This window comes from Urocitellus parryii, chromosome 6 (assembly GCF_045843805.1).
Source record: "Urocitellus parryii isolate mUroPar1 chromosome 6, mUroPar1.hap1, whole genome shotgun sequence".
NCBI lineage: Eukaryota > Metazoa > Chordata > Mammalia > Rodentia > Sciuridae > Urocitellus > Urocitellus parryii.
Window position 1 is genome coordinate 30,360,126 of NC_135536.1, and position 12,889 is coordinate 30,373,014.

The following is a 12,889-nucleotide window of genomic DNA, read 5'->3' on the forward strand; positions in this document are numbered from 1 at the left end:
TTGATTAGACCCCCAAATTAAAATAGTTTTCCACTTAAATATCAACTTAAACTCATTTACTTAGAAATAACTGAATCTTATTAAATTTTTTACCCTCACAAATCTGATCTTTCTATTCTGAGTATTCAGGCAGAATAAGCCTTTTATCTCCCCATTAAAGATAATTTGTTAAAGTTCTTAATTTTTTTTTTTTTTTTGTCTACTGACTAGTCACAATAAGAAGTCTAGTTAGCATCTTATATTTTTTCTCAGAGAAATCTAGAACTTGGAGTTTGCATAAGACAAAGTGTCAACAAAGTCCAGATTAGTGAGTTTATCTTAAAACAGGTTCATTTTAGATTTATAACTGATTCACTACTTTTTGTCCTATTTTTTATTAATATGATAATCTTGAAAGGAAACTTTCACTACTTAGATTTGTGATTTACTCAAACCTAAAGCGATGAAGTGCTAGATTAGATCAGTGTTTGGTAAAATTTTGTGAAAGAGGATGTGATTCATTCTGCAGCTGGCCTGAGTTCTGTTAGTACAACAATTGACAATAACAAAAATCTACATCCACTTTAAGGTCACAAGTAAAACTGGACTGTTCATGTTTTTAATAGCTTTGAAAGGAGAGTCTTTTTAGTTCTCTAGTTGGTATTATTTATTTTGAATTAAAAAAAAAAACCTACCACATATTCTCAAAAACAATACTGCCAGTTTCCATTTTACTCTGTAATGATCATACTTCTTAGTTGTTGCACTTTACTATTTCAAATTTTAGTAATGGCACACTATGCTTTTAGATCTTTTTAAGACAGACAACATTGTGTGACACATACACATGCAGTTGTTATTTAAGGTCCTTGACATCTCCTGATGAACATGCTATGACAGAACATTATTCTGAGATTCTACTGACACTGTGACTTTTCTCTAAGTTAGACTAAATCTCCCTTGAAATCTAAATGAAGAATCAGTACTTTGCTGCTTTCTGCACTGGCCTCTTGAGAAATTTCACCCACTTCCTGCATGTTCTTTGCAACCCTGCAGAGTCATCTAATCACAATTTCAACTTGTTCTCTTCAGATTTCATGAAAACCTCAATCCCTGTGGGTGAAAAGCAAATGATTAATTTGCAAAGCCATCCAGCTGGCTGTTAACCTGGAATCTGTGTCTCTTCATTTGTTTTCCACTCATTTGCTATTCCTGTTTCCACAGAGCACAAATCACAAAGCTTCCTGCTGCGGTGACAGGTGCAACACTAAATTCTGGTTTCAAATTTTACAAACTTGCCACTTAGGCTTCTCGGGGAAATGAAATAAGGGGGGGAAGCACTGATAACATGAAGATCTCTTACCTGTTGCTTGTTGTTGGGTGTATAGGGCAGCATGGTAGACACATGGAACATAATCTCATAGTCTTTGTATGTTGTGTACAGAGAATGGGTTCCAGTGGAGTCAGCTACAGTGAAAAAATACAAAATGATGAAATGACTATCAGAATAGGAAAACTAATTCATTTAAGATAAATATCTCAGGGGAAAAAAGGAAAAAGGAAAGAAAATTATTTGGAAAGAAAAGATCTAAACAAGACCCACTGTAGGTTTTAATACTTTCCTTTTTAAAAAATAACCAATCTTTTTTGGCAGTCTAGGAGGCCTATGAAATTGGATTTCTTCTCAGAATAATATTTGTTAATGAATTAAAAAATGTACAATTTCAAAATAAATCAATTATACAGAAAATGTAAAAATACAATACACATAAAATTTATAAGATCTAATAATTTATCTACTTCTATTATAATTCTGAAGGAATGATAAGTCCAAGCAATATTCTAAGATAGATGCACCAATAGATAATGTGATATGAAAACATCTCCTTTTTATGGACAACAGAATCATAGGCAGAGCAGTTAGTACTATGGTTTGTTGTCTATATTCACAATTGAAGGAATTTCTAAATTTTGACCTAAGCTCTGTGAAAGTAATGACAATATGATTATCCAAGTTCCCTGACTCCTGATTTCTGCACATAAATATCAAGTTAAGAAACTACTTCTAGAGGCTAGGGTTGTGGCTCAGTGGAAGAACACTTGCCTAGCTCATGTGAGGCACTGGGTTCGATCCTTGGCACCACATAAAAATGAATGAATAAAATAAAGGCATTATGTCAATCTACAACTAAAAATATATATAAAAGAGAGAGAGAGAGAGAGAGAGAGAGAGAGAGAGAGAGAGAGAGAAAAGAAACTTTTTCTAATACTTCCAATTCAAGCAAGACAACTGTTCTTAACACACAATGATAACAAATCTGAAACTCTGAAGCACAAAGGTATTTTAGGAATGTACAACAATTTTTTTAAAGACTTAAAGGTATGTGTTGTGTTTTCACCTTTTTTAATAGGTTGGGCGGTGGGGAACTTCTACTGCCTAAACAAAAATAGATTCAGAATCAATGTGACCACAAATTCTTGGAAACCAGAGAAGAGAGTTACTGACTACCCAAATCAAAGGGAATATCAGTTTAGACTTGAAAGACATGGTTTATAAACCACAAAAGGAACAGAAGTACTTTCAGTCTGGGCACAACCCTCCATCAACTATATTTTTGAAGACCAGAACATTTTGCTGCATTTTAGAGAAAGATGGTATAAGACAAAGGCAATAGTTCTCAAAGGCAGAATCCCAGGCCCCAACAGCAGGAGTGCTGTACATTGGGTATGGGGCCTCAACAGAGGAATCTGTTTTTAATAAACACTCCAGGTAATTCTAAGGCAGTAGCACCACAGAAGTAGCTCAATGGCCCTTAGATACTGCCCCCAGCACAGACTACAATTGTGGCTTACAGACAGCTTTAGAAAGGTGTTCTAGATATCTAATTTCAAGCTTGAGCTTATTAGAAGGTATTAATTTTGAAGCTGATATAAAATACTAGGGTTTAAAAATAAGTTAAAAATAGAACAAAGCAAAGATTACTTTTTAAAAACTGCAGAAATAAACTGGATGCAGTGGTGCACGCCTATAATCCCAGTGGCCTGGGTGGCTGAGGCAGGAGGATCATGAGTTCAAAGCTTATCTCAGCAACTTAGTGAGGCTCTAAGCAAGTTGGTGAGACCCTGTCTCTAAATAAAATACAAAACAGGGCTGGAGATGTGGCTCAGTGGCTGAGTGCCCTTGAGTTAAATCCCTGGTACCAAAAATAAAAAAGTTTGCAGAAATATGTACCCATGTATGACTACCCAAGAAAAGAATCTTACAAATCTCAATATCACCACCACAAAAAAACTGCAGCATTTTACTACAATAAAGTACTCTACTGTTTAAGATTGGACTTGAGTAAGAAGAACTTATCTACTGTTAAAGATCCCTGCTATAAATATGTACAGAACTAATTAGTGCATTTTAAAATTTTAAGGTGAATGTGTCACATTTGATGTATACTTACCAGTGTTTCAAGTAATTTTTAAGCAAAATTAATGAGCAAGAAGAAAAAATTGTCACTTGTATTAATTTGTAACATTTTGCTTTATATAGCTAATATAAAAAGGATTATTGTCAGAGAGAAAAACTGAGATGGAAGACGACCCAAGAGATAATTTACTTTGCTGTTTCTAGACATTTCTTTCCTCTTCACGTCCCACCTCATACAACATATGCTACTTGACCACCATTTGCTGGGGATCTTTGGAAATCCCAGAGTTTTACTGAGAATTTTCAACATTTTGGAAATAGTTTCAAAAGTTTCAGAAATGAAACTAGGGTCAAACAAAAATTTCTGAGAAGTAGTAAATTCTAAAATCTGGAAATTACTATGTACGTAATAGAATTGCTAAGCTTTACCAGGGAGAACAGAAAAAGAATGGTCACTATATTTTCTAAAATAAAATAAAATATCTAATGTTCTTATTCTTGGCTCTATTCCCCCTTGGAACTGGGGTTTGAACCCAGGGAACTTACTACTGAGCTACATTCCCATCCCTTTTTTAAAATTTTTATTTTGAGTCAGGGTTTTGCTAATAAGATTTTCAGGCTAGTCTGTTTAAGCCACCCAATTTTTTGGGATTGCAGATGAACTACCACACCGGGCTCATTATTGTATTTTTAGTAACCATGAAATCCTGAAACTATGAAAGTCTTAACAGGATGAAAATTAGAAAAATAGATAAAATGCCTTTTTATTTGTCAAAAAAAATACATATTGAGGAATCTCAGGCACCATATAGGTCATCTCAACAATCACAAGACCCACCTCCAACTCAACTTCCAGGCAGGGGCATGTACTCACTCATAAATTGGAACTTGAAGGTTAAGTCATAGCAAGTAAAACTTCTCTAAGAATCAAACTAGATGATGAGAAGAAGACACTGAATAATTGAGGAATGATAATATTCTCAATTGCTTTAAAAGGTATAGATAAGTGATAATGTCCTACATCAAGCATTTCTACTTGAAGATGATATAAATAGGTAAATAAGCCTGCAGAAGCAGTTTCAAGGTACAGGCAGTGTCACAGCTGTACCTAACTTCTCTTTTGACTCTTTTGCTTTTAGATAGTTGAATGCATGGATGATATGGTAGATGTGTGTCAACTGAAATGAGGAAAAAGTAATTAAAACTTTCATGTAACTTTTTCATGGTCATTAAATAAGAAAGGCTCAATGAAAGAAAATAAATCTATACAAATCGATTTTAGGAAAAGTCCTCAGTTTTAAATATCTAAGGAGGCTGGGGATGTAGTTCAGTGGTAGAATGCTTGCCTAGCATGCTTGAAGCCCTGGATTTGATCCCCAACACTTAAAAAAAAAAAAGGAGAAAAGTAACATCAATGTAAGTTAAATCACAGACAGATTGTAAATCTGATTCTAATCCACAGTTTGAAAGAATATATATTCTAACAGCTTACTGCTGGGACTATTCATTTAAAATCCTCATGCTAGAGTGAGATCTCACATGTGTGCAACCTTCCTTGAAAGGATCAGGGATGCTCAGAAGCACAGCAAACACAAGGTATGCACTTGTGGAACATTGGCATATATCTGAGATGAGACAAGTTTTGGATCCTAGGGTACTACTGATTTACTCACAAATGAAGTAGTTGGGGGAAGTGAAGAATTCCATTTGTCTGGCATCTGATGTATTTCCTAATTTTTAAAAATGAATTTTTAGCCTTGGTCAGGAGACAGGTTAATTTACTTCAAGGAAGATGAGCATGAGAACAGTTCCAACAACTATTGCCATTACCCTTTACTATAAAAGGCAAATTGATACTGTGTTAGTGTAAGAAATGTTCTTGGGGCTCCAGGCTTCTCAAAATCACTAGCCTATTGAGAGACATGGACAGAGATAGTGTGCAGCTGGTACTTAACAGTCAGCCACTACTATTTTCTAACCACTGCTCACATTGTAGGATAACTGCAATTACATGATCCCCAGCTTGGAAGTAAGAAGATCTAATCAGGGATGGCAATAGTATCACTTGTCAAATGACTATATATAAGTCACTTCACTTCTATATTCTTCAGTATTCTGTCAAGAGGATTAAGTGAAATAAAGTATATGAAAGTGCTAGCCCATAAAAGATGCTTGATAAATGTGCTAGTGAGAGTGCACAATTTTGTTCAGTTAAATTAAAAAGTGCAATTTCCTTTAAAAGACTCCTTTATTCAACAGTTTCTAGAATATTGACTAGCCCTTTGCTTGTGCAAAGCATTTAAGTATGCTAGTTTTATACTTTTCCCAGAGTTCAAATATTCCCAATAAAGAAGAATTCATTTTATTTATGAAAAATCTAAGTCTCTTCCAAGCCCCTGAATTTCAACTGTTGACAACATCATTGAAAAATAGAGGAGCAACAAGCATTCATGAAATTGCAACATGTTAAAGAGGGCAAGGCTGAGAAGGAATGCTTTATAAAAGATTTGTAAGGCTCATGGGTGCTGACCTGACAGGCAAGACTCGGTCAGGAAATGATTCCCTGAATAATGATCAATAGGCACAGCTTAAAATGAGGGTGGTCTTCCACTTTCCAAAAATAAACTGCTTGGAGAGAAGTTTATTTTTGTATTTATCACACTGTGAGGTAAATGGTGATTATTTGAATTATACGTCATTCAAATAATAATAATAAGACAAAGAGAGGCAAAAAAATATCCACTACTGAAAATTCTTCATAGAAAGCTTGTCCAGCCTATGACATATTTATCTGTAGGTTATTTGTCTGCTCCAAGTCCTTATTTCTGAGATGAAGAAATGGACTTGTACAGATAATTATGAAAAAGAAGAAATGGTCTGATATCTCCATCAATCCTTTCCTTCCTCAGCCTCTCTCTCCTTCATAGAAGAAAATCCAAATATAATCACAACACATGACAAGTAGAGCTGTCTCATGAGATTAGTCTAAGGGACTGAGAGAGGAAAGACAGAGCCAAATAGCCAGGCTTGGAGCTCACATTATGCTCTCTGTACACTTCATTAACCATACCCACTAGGATCTGTTCCACTTCCCTAATGCTTACCAGCTATCTAAGTGTGGGCATGTTGGTAAATCTAAAGAAGCCAATTCTGTTAAGTGGGGTTGGGGGGGGGTAACTGGTAGCTAGTAGTTTGTAGGGATTAAATGAGATGGCACCTGTGTAGATAAAGCATCTGGGACTTGTGCTTCCAGCCACATATAACAGGGTACTTGGTATAGGACTCACTCTCCCATTGTCAGTAATGAGAAAAGGCGGTGAAATGCCTGAGCCAAGTGTTTTCAAAAACTAGGCAAGAGGCAGCATTAGAAAGGGAGCTCTAGGAAAACTAGAAGAAGCTGGCAGTTTTCTACCTAGAGGCATTTTCAAGATAATGGTATAGAGCAAGGCTTTCAAGGAGAAGCCAGGACAGCCTGGAGTTCAGGAAGACTGAGGTGGCCGAGATCTGTTAGGCACAGCATCTAAGAGGAAGAAACCTCACAGTAGAAGATCAGAAATCTCAAGAGGGGTCCCCCTTGAATCCTGGGGTGAATAGTAAACTGTAGACAGGGAGTTGAATTCCAAAAGCAAAGAAAAATTGTAAGCTAAACAACTGCCACAGTTCAAACACGGTTGAAAAACACCTAAGCTCTGACCAGCCACAGCAGACACTTCATAGAATATGCAGGTATTCCAGGTGCAAGAAAAGCCAGGCCTTAGTAGTAGGGCCAAATTAGCCAGAGACTAAAGCCTACTCTAGGCATGCTTCAACATAGCTAAAACACCAGGCTCATGAAGACCAATCTATTCTATAAATTAATTTCCTGCCAAAACAAAAGTCAACTCTCTCAAGACAATAAAATCCAAACACTCAATGATCAAACATTCACAATATCCAATACCTAACAAAAGTAACCAGGGCTGCAGCTCAATGATAGAGCGCTTGCCTAGCACTGGGTTCAATCCTCAGCACCACATAAATATAAATAAAAAAAGGCATTATGTCCATCTACAACTAAAAATATTAGAAGAAAATACCAGACAAATGAAGTAGTGAAATGTAATCCAAAGTAGGGGAAAATTCACTAAAAGAAGGAAGCTCAAAATAACAAAGATGATAAAATTAGCAAATGAAGACTTTAAAACAACTATTATAAAATATTCAAGGTTTTGGATAAGATCTTAATGAGGAGAGAATAGAAGGTAGGAAAAAAATTTACCAAATGCAACTTCTGGCTCTAATGGTTATGATACCTTAACAGAAATTGGATTAAATTAACAATGAATTACGACACAGTGGTGGGGGGGACATAAGAAGCTTGAAGACATATTAGTAGGAATTATCCAAACTGAAGCACAGAAAAAACAAAGGCTGGGGAAAAAAATAAGCAGAGCCACATCACCCTATGGTACATACACTAGAGAGTGACAAAATATATTTGTAACTGGAGACTCAGAAGGAGGTAAAACAGAAAAAAAAAAGGAATAAATAATAGCAAATAATACTTTAATGTAATGAACTACACATCCAAGGATTCAAGTGAGATCTACAGTGAGAATGATTCTTTTGGAGGATTTGTTCCAGAAAGTACTTTTTCTTTGTGAGGATTACATACCACATAATAAAGTTAGACAAAATGTGATGAGATTATGACTGAACACAGAGCAGTCTTTTTTAAAAAAATTTTTAAAGTTTTAGATCGATACAATATCTTTATTTTTATTTATTTATTTATTTATTTTTATGTGATGCTGAGGATTGAACCCAGTGCCTCACGCTTACAAGGCAAGCGCCCTACCACTGAGCTACAATCCCCGCCCAAGAGCAGGCTTATTGCTACTGTATCAGAGCCAGTGAGAGGCCGTTGCATGTATAGAGGCTGGCTCTTGACAATTTTGGTGGCCTATTCCTTTTTGTGCATCTTTGGTGCTGGGAACTGAACCAAGGTCTCACATATGCTAGGCAAGTGCTCTACCACCGAGCTATATCCCCAACCCCTTAGTGGTCTATTCTTATTTAATAGAGGTTTAAAGAATGAGACTACTGGACTTCTCTGGGTTTTGCCTATTAGCTCAGGGATACAAAAGAGAATTTTATATTATTGCCTTATCGAGGGCTTTCAAGTAAAAATACATCCTTAGTTTCATTTGTTTCGGGAAACTATACCCTACTATGGTTTGGATAGGTTTAAGTGTGACCCCCCCCCCCCCAAGGGCTCATGTGCTACAGGTTTAGTCTCCAATGTAGTAGTATTAAAAGGTGGTCAAGCTGGGTATGGAGGTGCATGCCTATAATCCTATTGGCTCTAGAGGCTGAGACAGGAAGATCACAAGTTCGAGGAAAGCTTCAGCAACTAAGTGAGGCCTTAAGTAAAAAAACAAAAATGGATAGGGATGTGACTCAGTAGTTAAGTGCCCCTGGGTTCAATATCTAGTATTAAAAAAAGCAATGGTGGAACCTTTAAAAAGGCAAGACATAGTGGAAAGGGGTAACTTCTTCACTCTGAGCATTATTCTTGGAAGGGATTAGCGCTGGTCTTGCAGGGTGAGTTTCCATAAAAATGGGTTGTTATAAAAGGAGCAAGACTGACCCTTCCCAGCTCTCTGCCTTCCTTTCTTAACATGTGGCCTCTTCCACATGTGCTTTCACCACACCATTGAGGCCCTCACTGAGCCAGGCAGAAGCGGGCCCAATGCTAACTGTGAGCTCCAGAACTGTGAGCTACATAAATCTCATATCCTTACAAATTATCCAGCCTCAGGTATTTTGCTAAGAAGAAAAGTACACTAATACACATTCTGAAAGGGGAGAAAAGGAAACACTTCCTGGCAGAGTGCATTTACATAATTCTAAAACTGTAGAGTTAGAGGCAGTTTGCCAGTTGAGATTCATCTCTTTCTAACCTTCAAAGCTACTGGGATATTAGGGCAAAATTTGCACAAAGTGCCTATTTTACTTATTGCATTGCCTTATCAGAAGCCAGACTGCTTAACTATATTTCAGTCATACATCTCTCACATTGCCTTCATCATGAAGAGGTGATTGGGAAGGTATAAGTATACAAATAATATATTCTTTTCAACACATACTTATCAGCTCCTAATCTGACTACTCATTTGCAAAACCAGGATACTCATACATTTTTTTTCTCAGATCCTTTCAATAGTTCTTTATGATGATGATGATTTATATAACATAACAAATTAAGACAATGGGGTGAATACCAAAATATTTTGGATAAAAAGGCTAACAGAGATTTAACTTTTTATGCAGTTGAAAGCACAGTATAGAACATTAAAATTATTTAAGAGGCTAGGCTATTTGTGGGTTTTAATAGTCTCTCTTGCATGTTGTTTCCAAGTTGGCAACAGCAAAACCATGGCAACAGGAAATTCTTCCTGCAGTAGAGTTTATGAATGCTTTTCTGTTTTCATGACTCAACTCCTTATTTAATTTCCTGTACAGAAAATAAGGGAGATTACTATAGACTGAAATACAGAAGTGCTAATCCAAAGACCTTCTCAAAGAAAAACAGGTCACAGGTGTCTATGGATGAATTTACAGATAAAATTTAAACTGCCTCCATGTAGACATGCAGCAGAAGCCAACATATCCTTACCAAAATAGATATTTGAGAACTTAAACTATTTTATTGACACTAGGGGAATGGGAGTGGACAACACTATGGGTTCATGCACTGTAATTAAACAGACACTTCATTATTGTGCTTTTAATCAACACACTTTATGAGCCAGACTAATACCAAAGCTAAAAAACTTATTTCCTTTGAGTTAAGATAGACTATGGACAATAATAATAAATAACAAAAACCCATCTAGGTATTCAAAGAATACAAAAATAAGCAAGTAGAGTAAACAAAGACTACATGGATAAGCATGAGAATTATGAAAACAAATTAATGAAGTAAAAAATTCTAGGGCTTGCAATCAGATGGCTGTGAGCTCTTATGATTTTTAATCACCCAATATTCAGCTACATGTAATAAAACTTGTGCAGTTCTATCCTGGAGTGATTCTGTGTGATCTGTGTTTGCTGCTTTATTCCCTCCATACCTCTGATGACATTATTTTCTTGTAGTCCAATCCTGGCTCTGTGTGTGTGTGTGTGTGTGTGTGTGTGTGTGTGTGTGTGTGTATGATGCTAGAGAATGAACCCTGAGCTTTGTGCATGGTAGGCAAGCACTTTACCAACTGAGCTATATCCCAGCCTCAATCCTGACTATTTTGGTTATGTTCTTCAATTGCTCTGGTGCTACATTCTACCTCTCTAACTTTCTCTCCCCCATCACAAGTAATTTTCTGCAATAGATGGCAAAGTTGTTTTATGGATAGTTTGGCAGATGCACATCAGCACAGTAGGGGGAAAACAAGCTTAGTGGGAGGTGAAAAGTATTTCTTACTTTTGGTGTCAAGCTGTGCTCGGTACTTCTCAAATCCTTTTAGCCGAACTCGTTCTCCCAACAGCTGAAGGAATTCCTCAAAGGCTGGGCCAGCTGCCTCATTGTTGTACATCTCCTCTTCCGTGCTCTGTCCTGCTTTGCAGTACATGATGCCCACTTTCTGCTGATAGTTCAGCTGTGGAGACAGCAACACAATGCATAGGGATATAGGCAGGTATGTGGTGTCCCACTTAAATGCTGAAAGTCCTGGGGGTATAAGCCCAGCAAATAGCCAACATCTCTCTTCTCTTGAAATCCTTCTGTTTTAATTCTTCTGTTTCTGATCCAAAACTATAGTGGAAGTGGAACAAATACCTATAATCCTCATGAATTAAGAGAAAAAGGTCAGAAAAATAAATTCAAATGTCCTGCATTCAGGATTACAAATCATTAGACCAGATGTTGGTATTTGAGAGTATTTCTTTTCACAGATTATAAAATACAAAATGAGGCTTTACAAAATGGTTTGACAACAAAGGGCAATTCTTTTATAATGATTATTCCCTTTTAAAAAGTGAAGCCTTTATGAATTTAAAAACAGAGATCCACTTAATAAAACACTTTAATATATATATATATATATATATATATATATATTTGTTATATATATGTATTTAAAATATATATACATTGTTTTGCACTTAAAAGTCCACTAATACCCTTGTTTTTTATTTGTTTTTATAAAATTAAAGATTTATCACTCAAGACCACTTGTCCAATATATTAAATTATAAACCTTGGTTATAACTGTCTGAACACTACCATTATCAACAATGTACTTAGGGAAACTTCTTTTCCAAATATTTTTCTAAAAGTTGAGTATCTGGAGCGAAACTTAAAAAGGGGCTTCATAATGCAAATCAACTGTTGGCAAACATTTCTAATTCAAATACAATTAAAATGAAGCACTTGATGGATTTAAATATGATGTAACACTAATCAAAATAATTATTCATCAATGAAAAGTCTAGTTATGTTGGGCATGGTGCCACATACCTGTAATCCTAGCTACTTGGGAGGCCGAAGCAGGAGAATCACAAATTGGAGGCCAGCATTAGCAACTTGGTGAGACCCTGACCATGTCTTAAAAGAAACTTGGATTTTTTTTTTTTTTTTGGTGGTATTGGGGATTGAATCCAGGGCTTTGTGAATGCAAGGCAAGCACTCTACCAACTACGCTATATCCCCAGTCCATCAAAAGAAACGTTTAAAAAGGGCTGAGGTATAGCTCACTTGCCTAGCATGCTTGAGGTCCTAGGTTCAATTGCCAGTAATATCCATATCAAAAAAAAAAAGTTTAGTCAATCTGCAAACAAAATTTTAGGAGAAAACTGGACATTTAACAAGAAATTAGTCTGCAATAAAGAAATTTAGACTTTTAATTCTCTAGTGGCATTAGGACAATTTTTAGCCCTTAATCTTATTTCCAGAATGGCACTGAAGCCACTTCTTTAATAAATTTTTAATCTAATAAATGCAAAGGGAGAATGGAAGAGGTGAAATTTAAAAAACATTTTTTTAAGAGACAGGGCTTTACTGTAATGCTCAGGTTAGCTCCAAACATCTGAACTCAAGCAATCCTGCCTCAGTCTTCTGCACAGCTGGGATTACCTGGCACTCTGCCTGGCAAGGTGAAATTTTCACAAACTAGTGTTCATTGAATACCTCCTATATGCCAAACACCATGTACAGTATCAGACATAATGATCTTCCTATCCTCACAACAGTCCACAATGCAGATCTTATGCATCTGATAGATAAGCAAAGTAAAGGTCAGAGAATGGAAGAGAAAGGAAAGAACCCAGGAAGGAGGGACACAAGATTAGAAACTACAGTTTATGGATATCGTTTCATTAAATATCACTAGGACTTAACTGGACCTGTCCTGCCCCATTTCTAACACTGTACACAAATTGGTCTACGGCCTCTTATTTGCAATTTTGAAACCAAAAGGTAAAAGCCAAATTTAAGCAAGCAAACATACTTAGCAGCAA

The 12,889-nt window shown here is 36.2% G+C and overlaps 1 protein-coding gene across 1 annotated transcript in view; it reads right to left on the bottom strand.

Annotated features, from left to right (window-relative positions):
• Sipa1l1 (signal induced proliferation associated 1 like 1) overlaps positions 1–12,889 on the bottom strand; it is a 355,392-nt gene that overhangs the window by 82,455 nt on the left and 260,048 nt on the right. Inside the window, exons 8-9 of the mRNA XM_026401335.2 lie at positions 10,857–11,031; positions 1,343–1,446 (exon numbers count right to left, since the gene is read on the bottom strand). Coding sequence (XP_026257120.1) covers positions 1,343–1,446; positions 10,857–11,031 — 279 coding nt within the window. The remainder of the gene's footprint in view (positions 1–1,342; positions 1,447–10,856; positions 11,032–12,889) is intronic.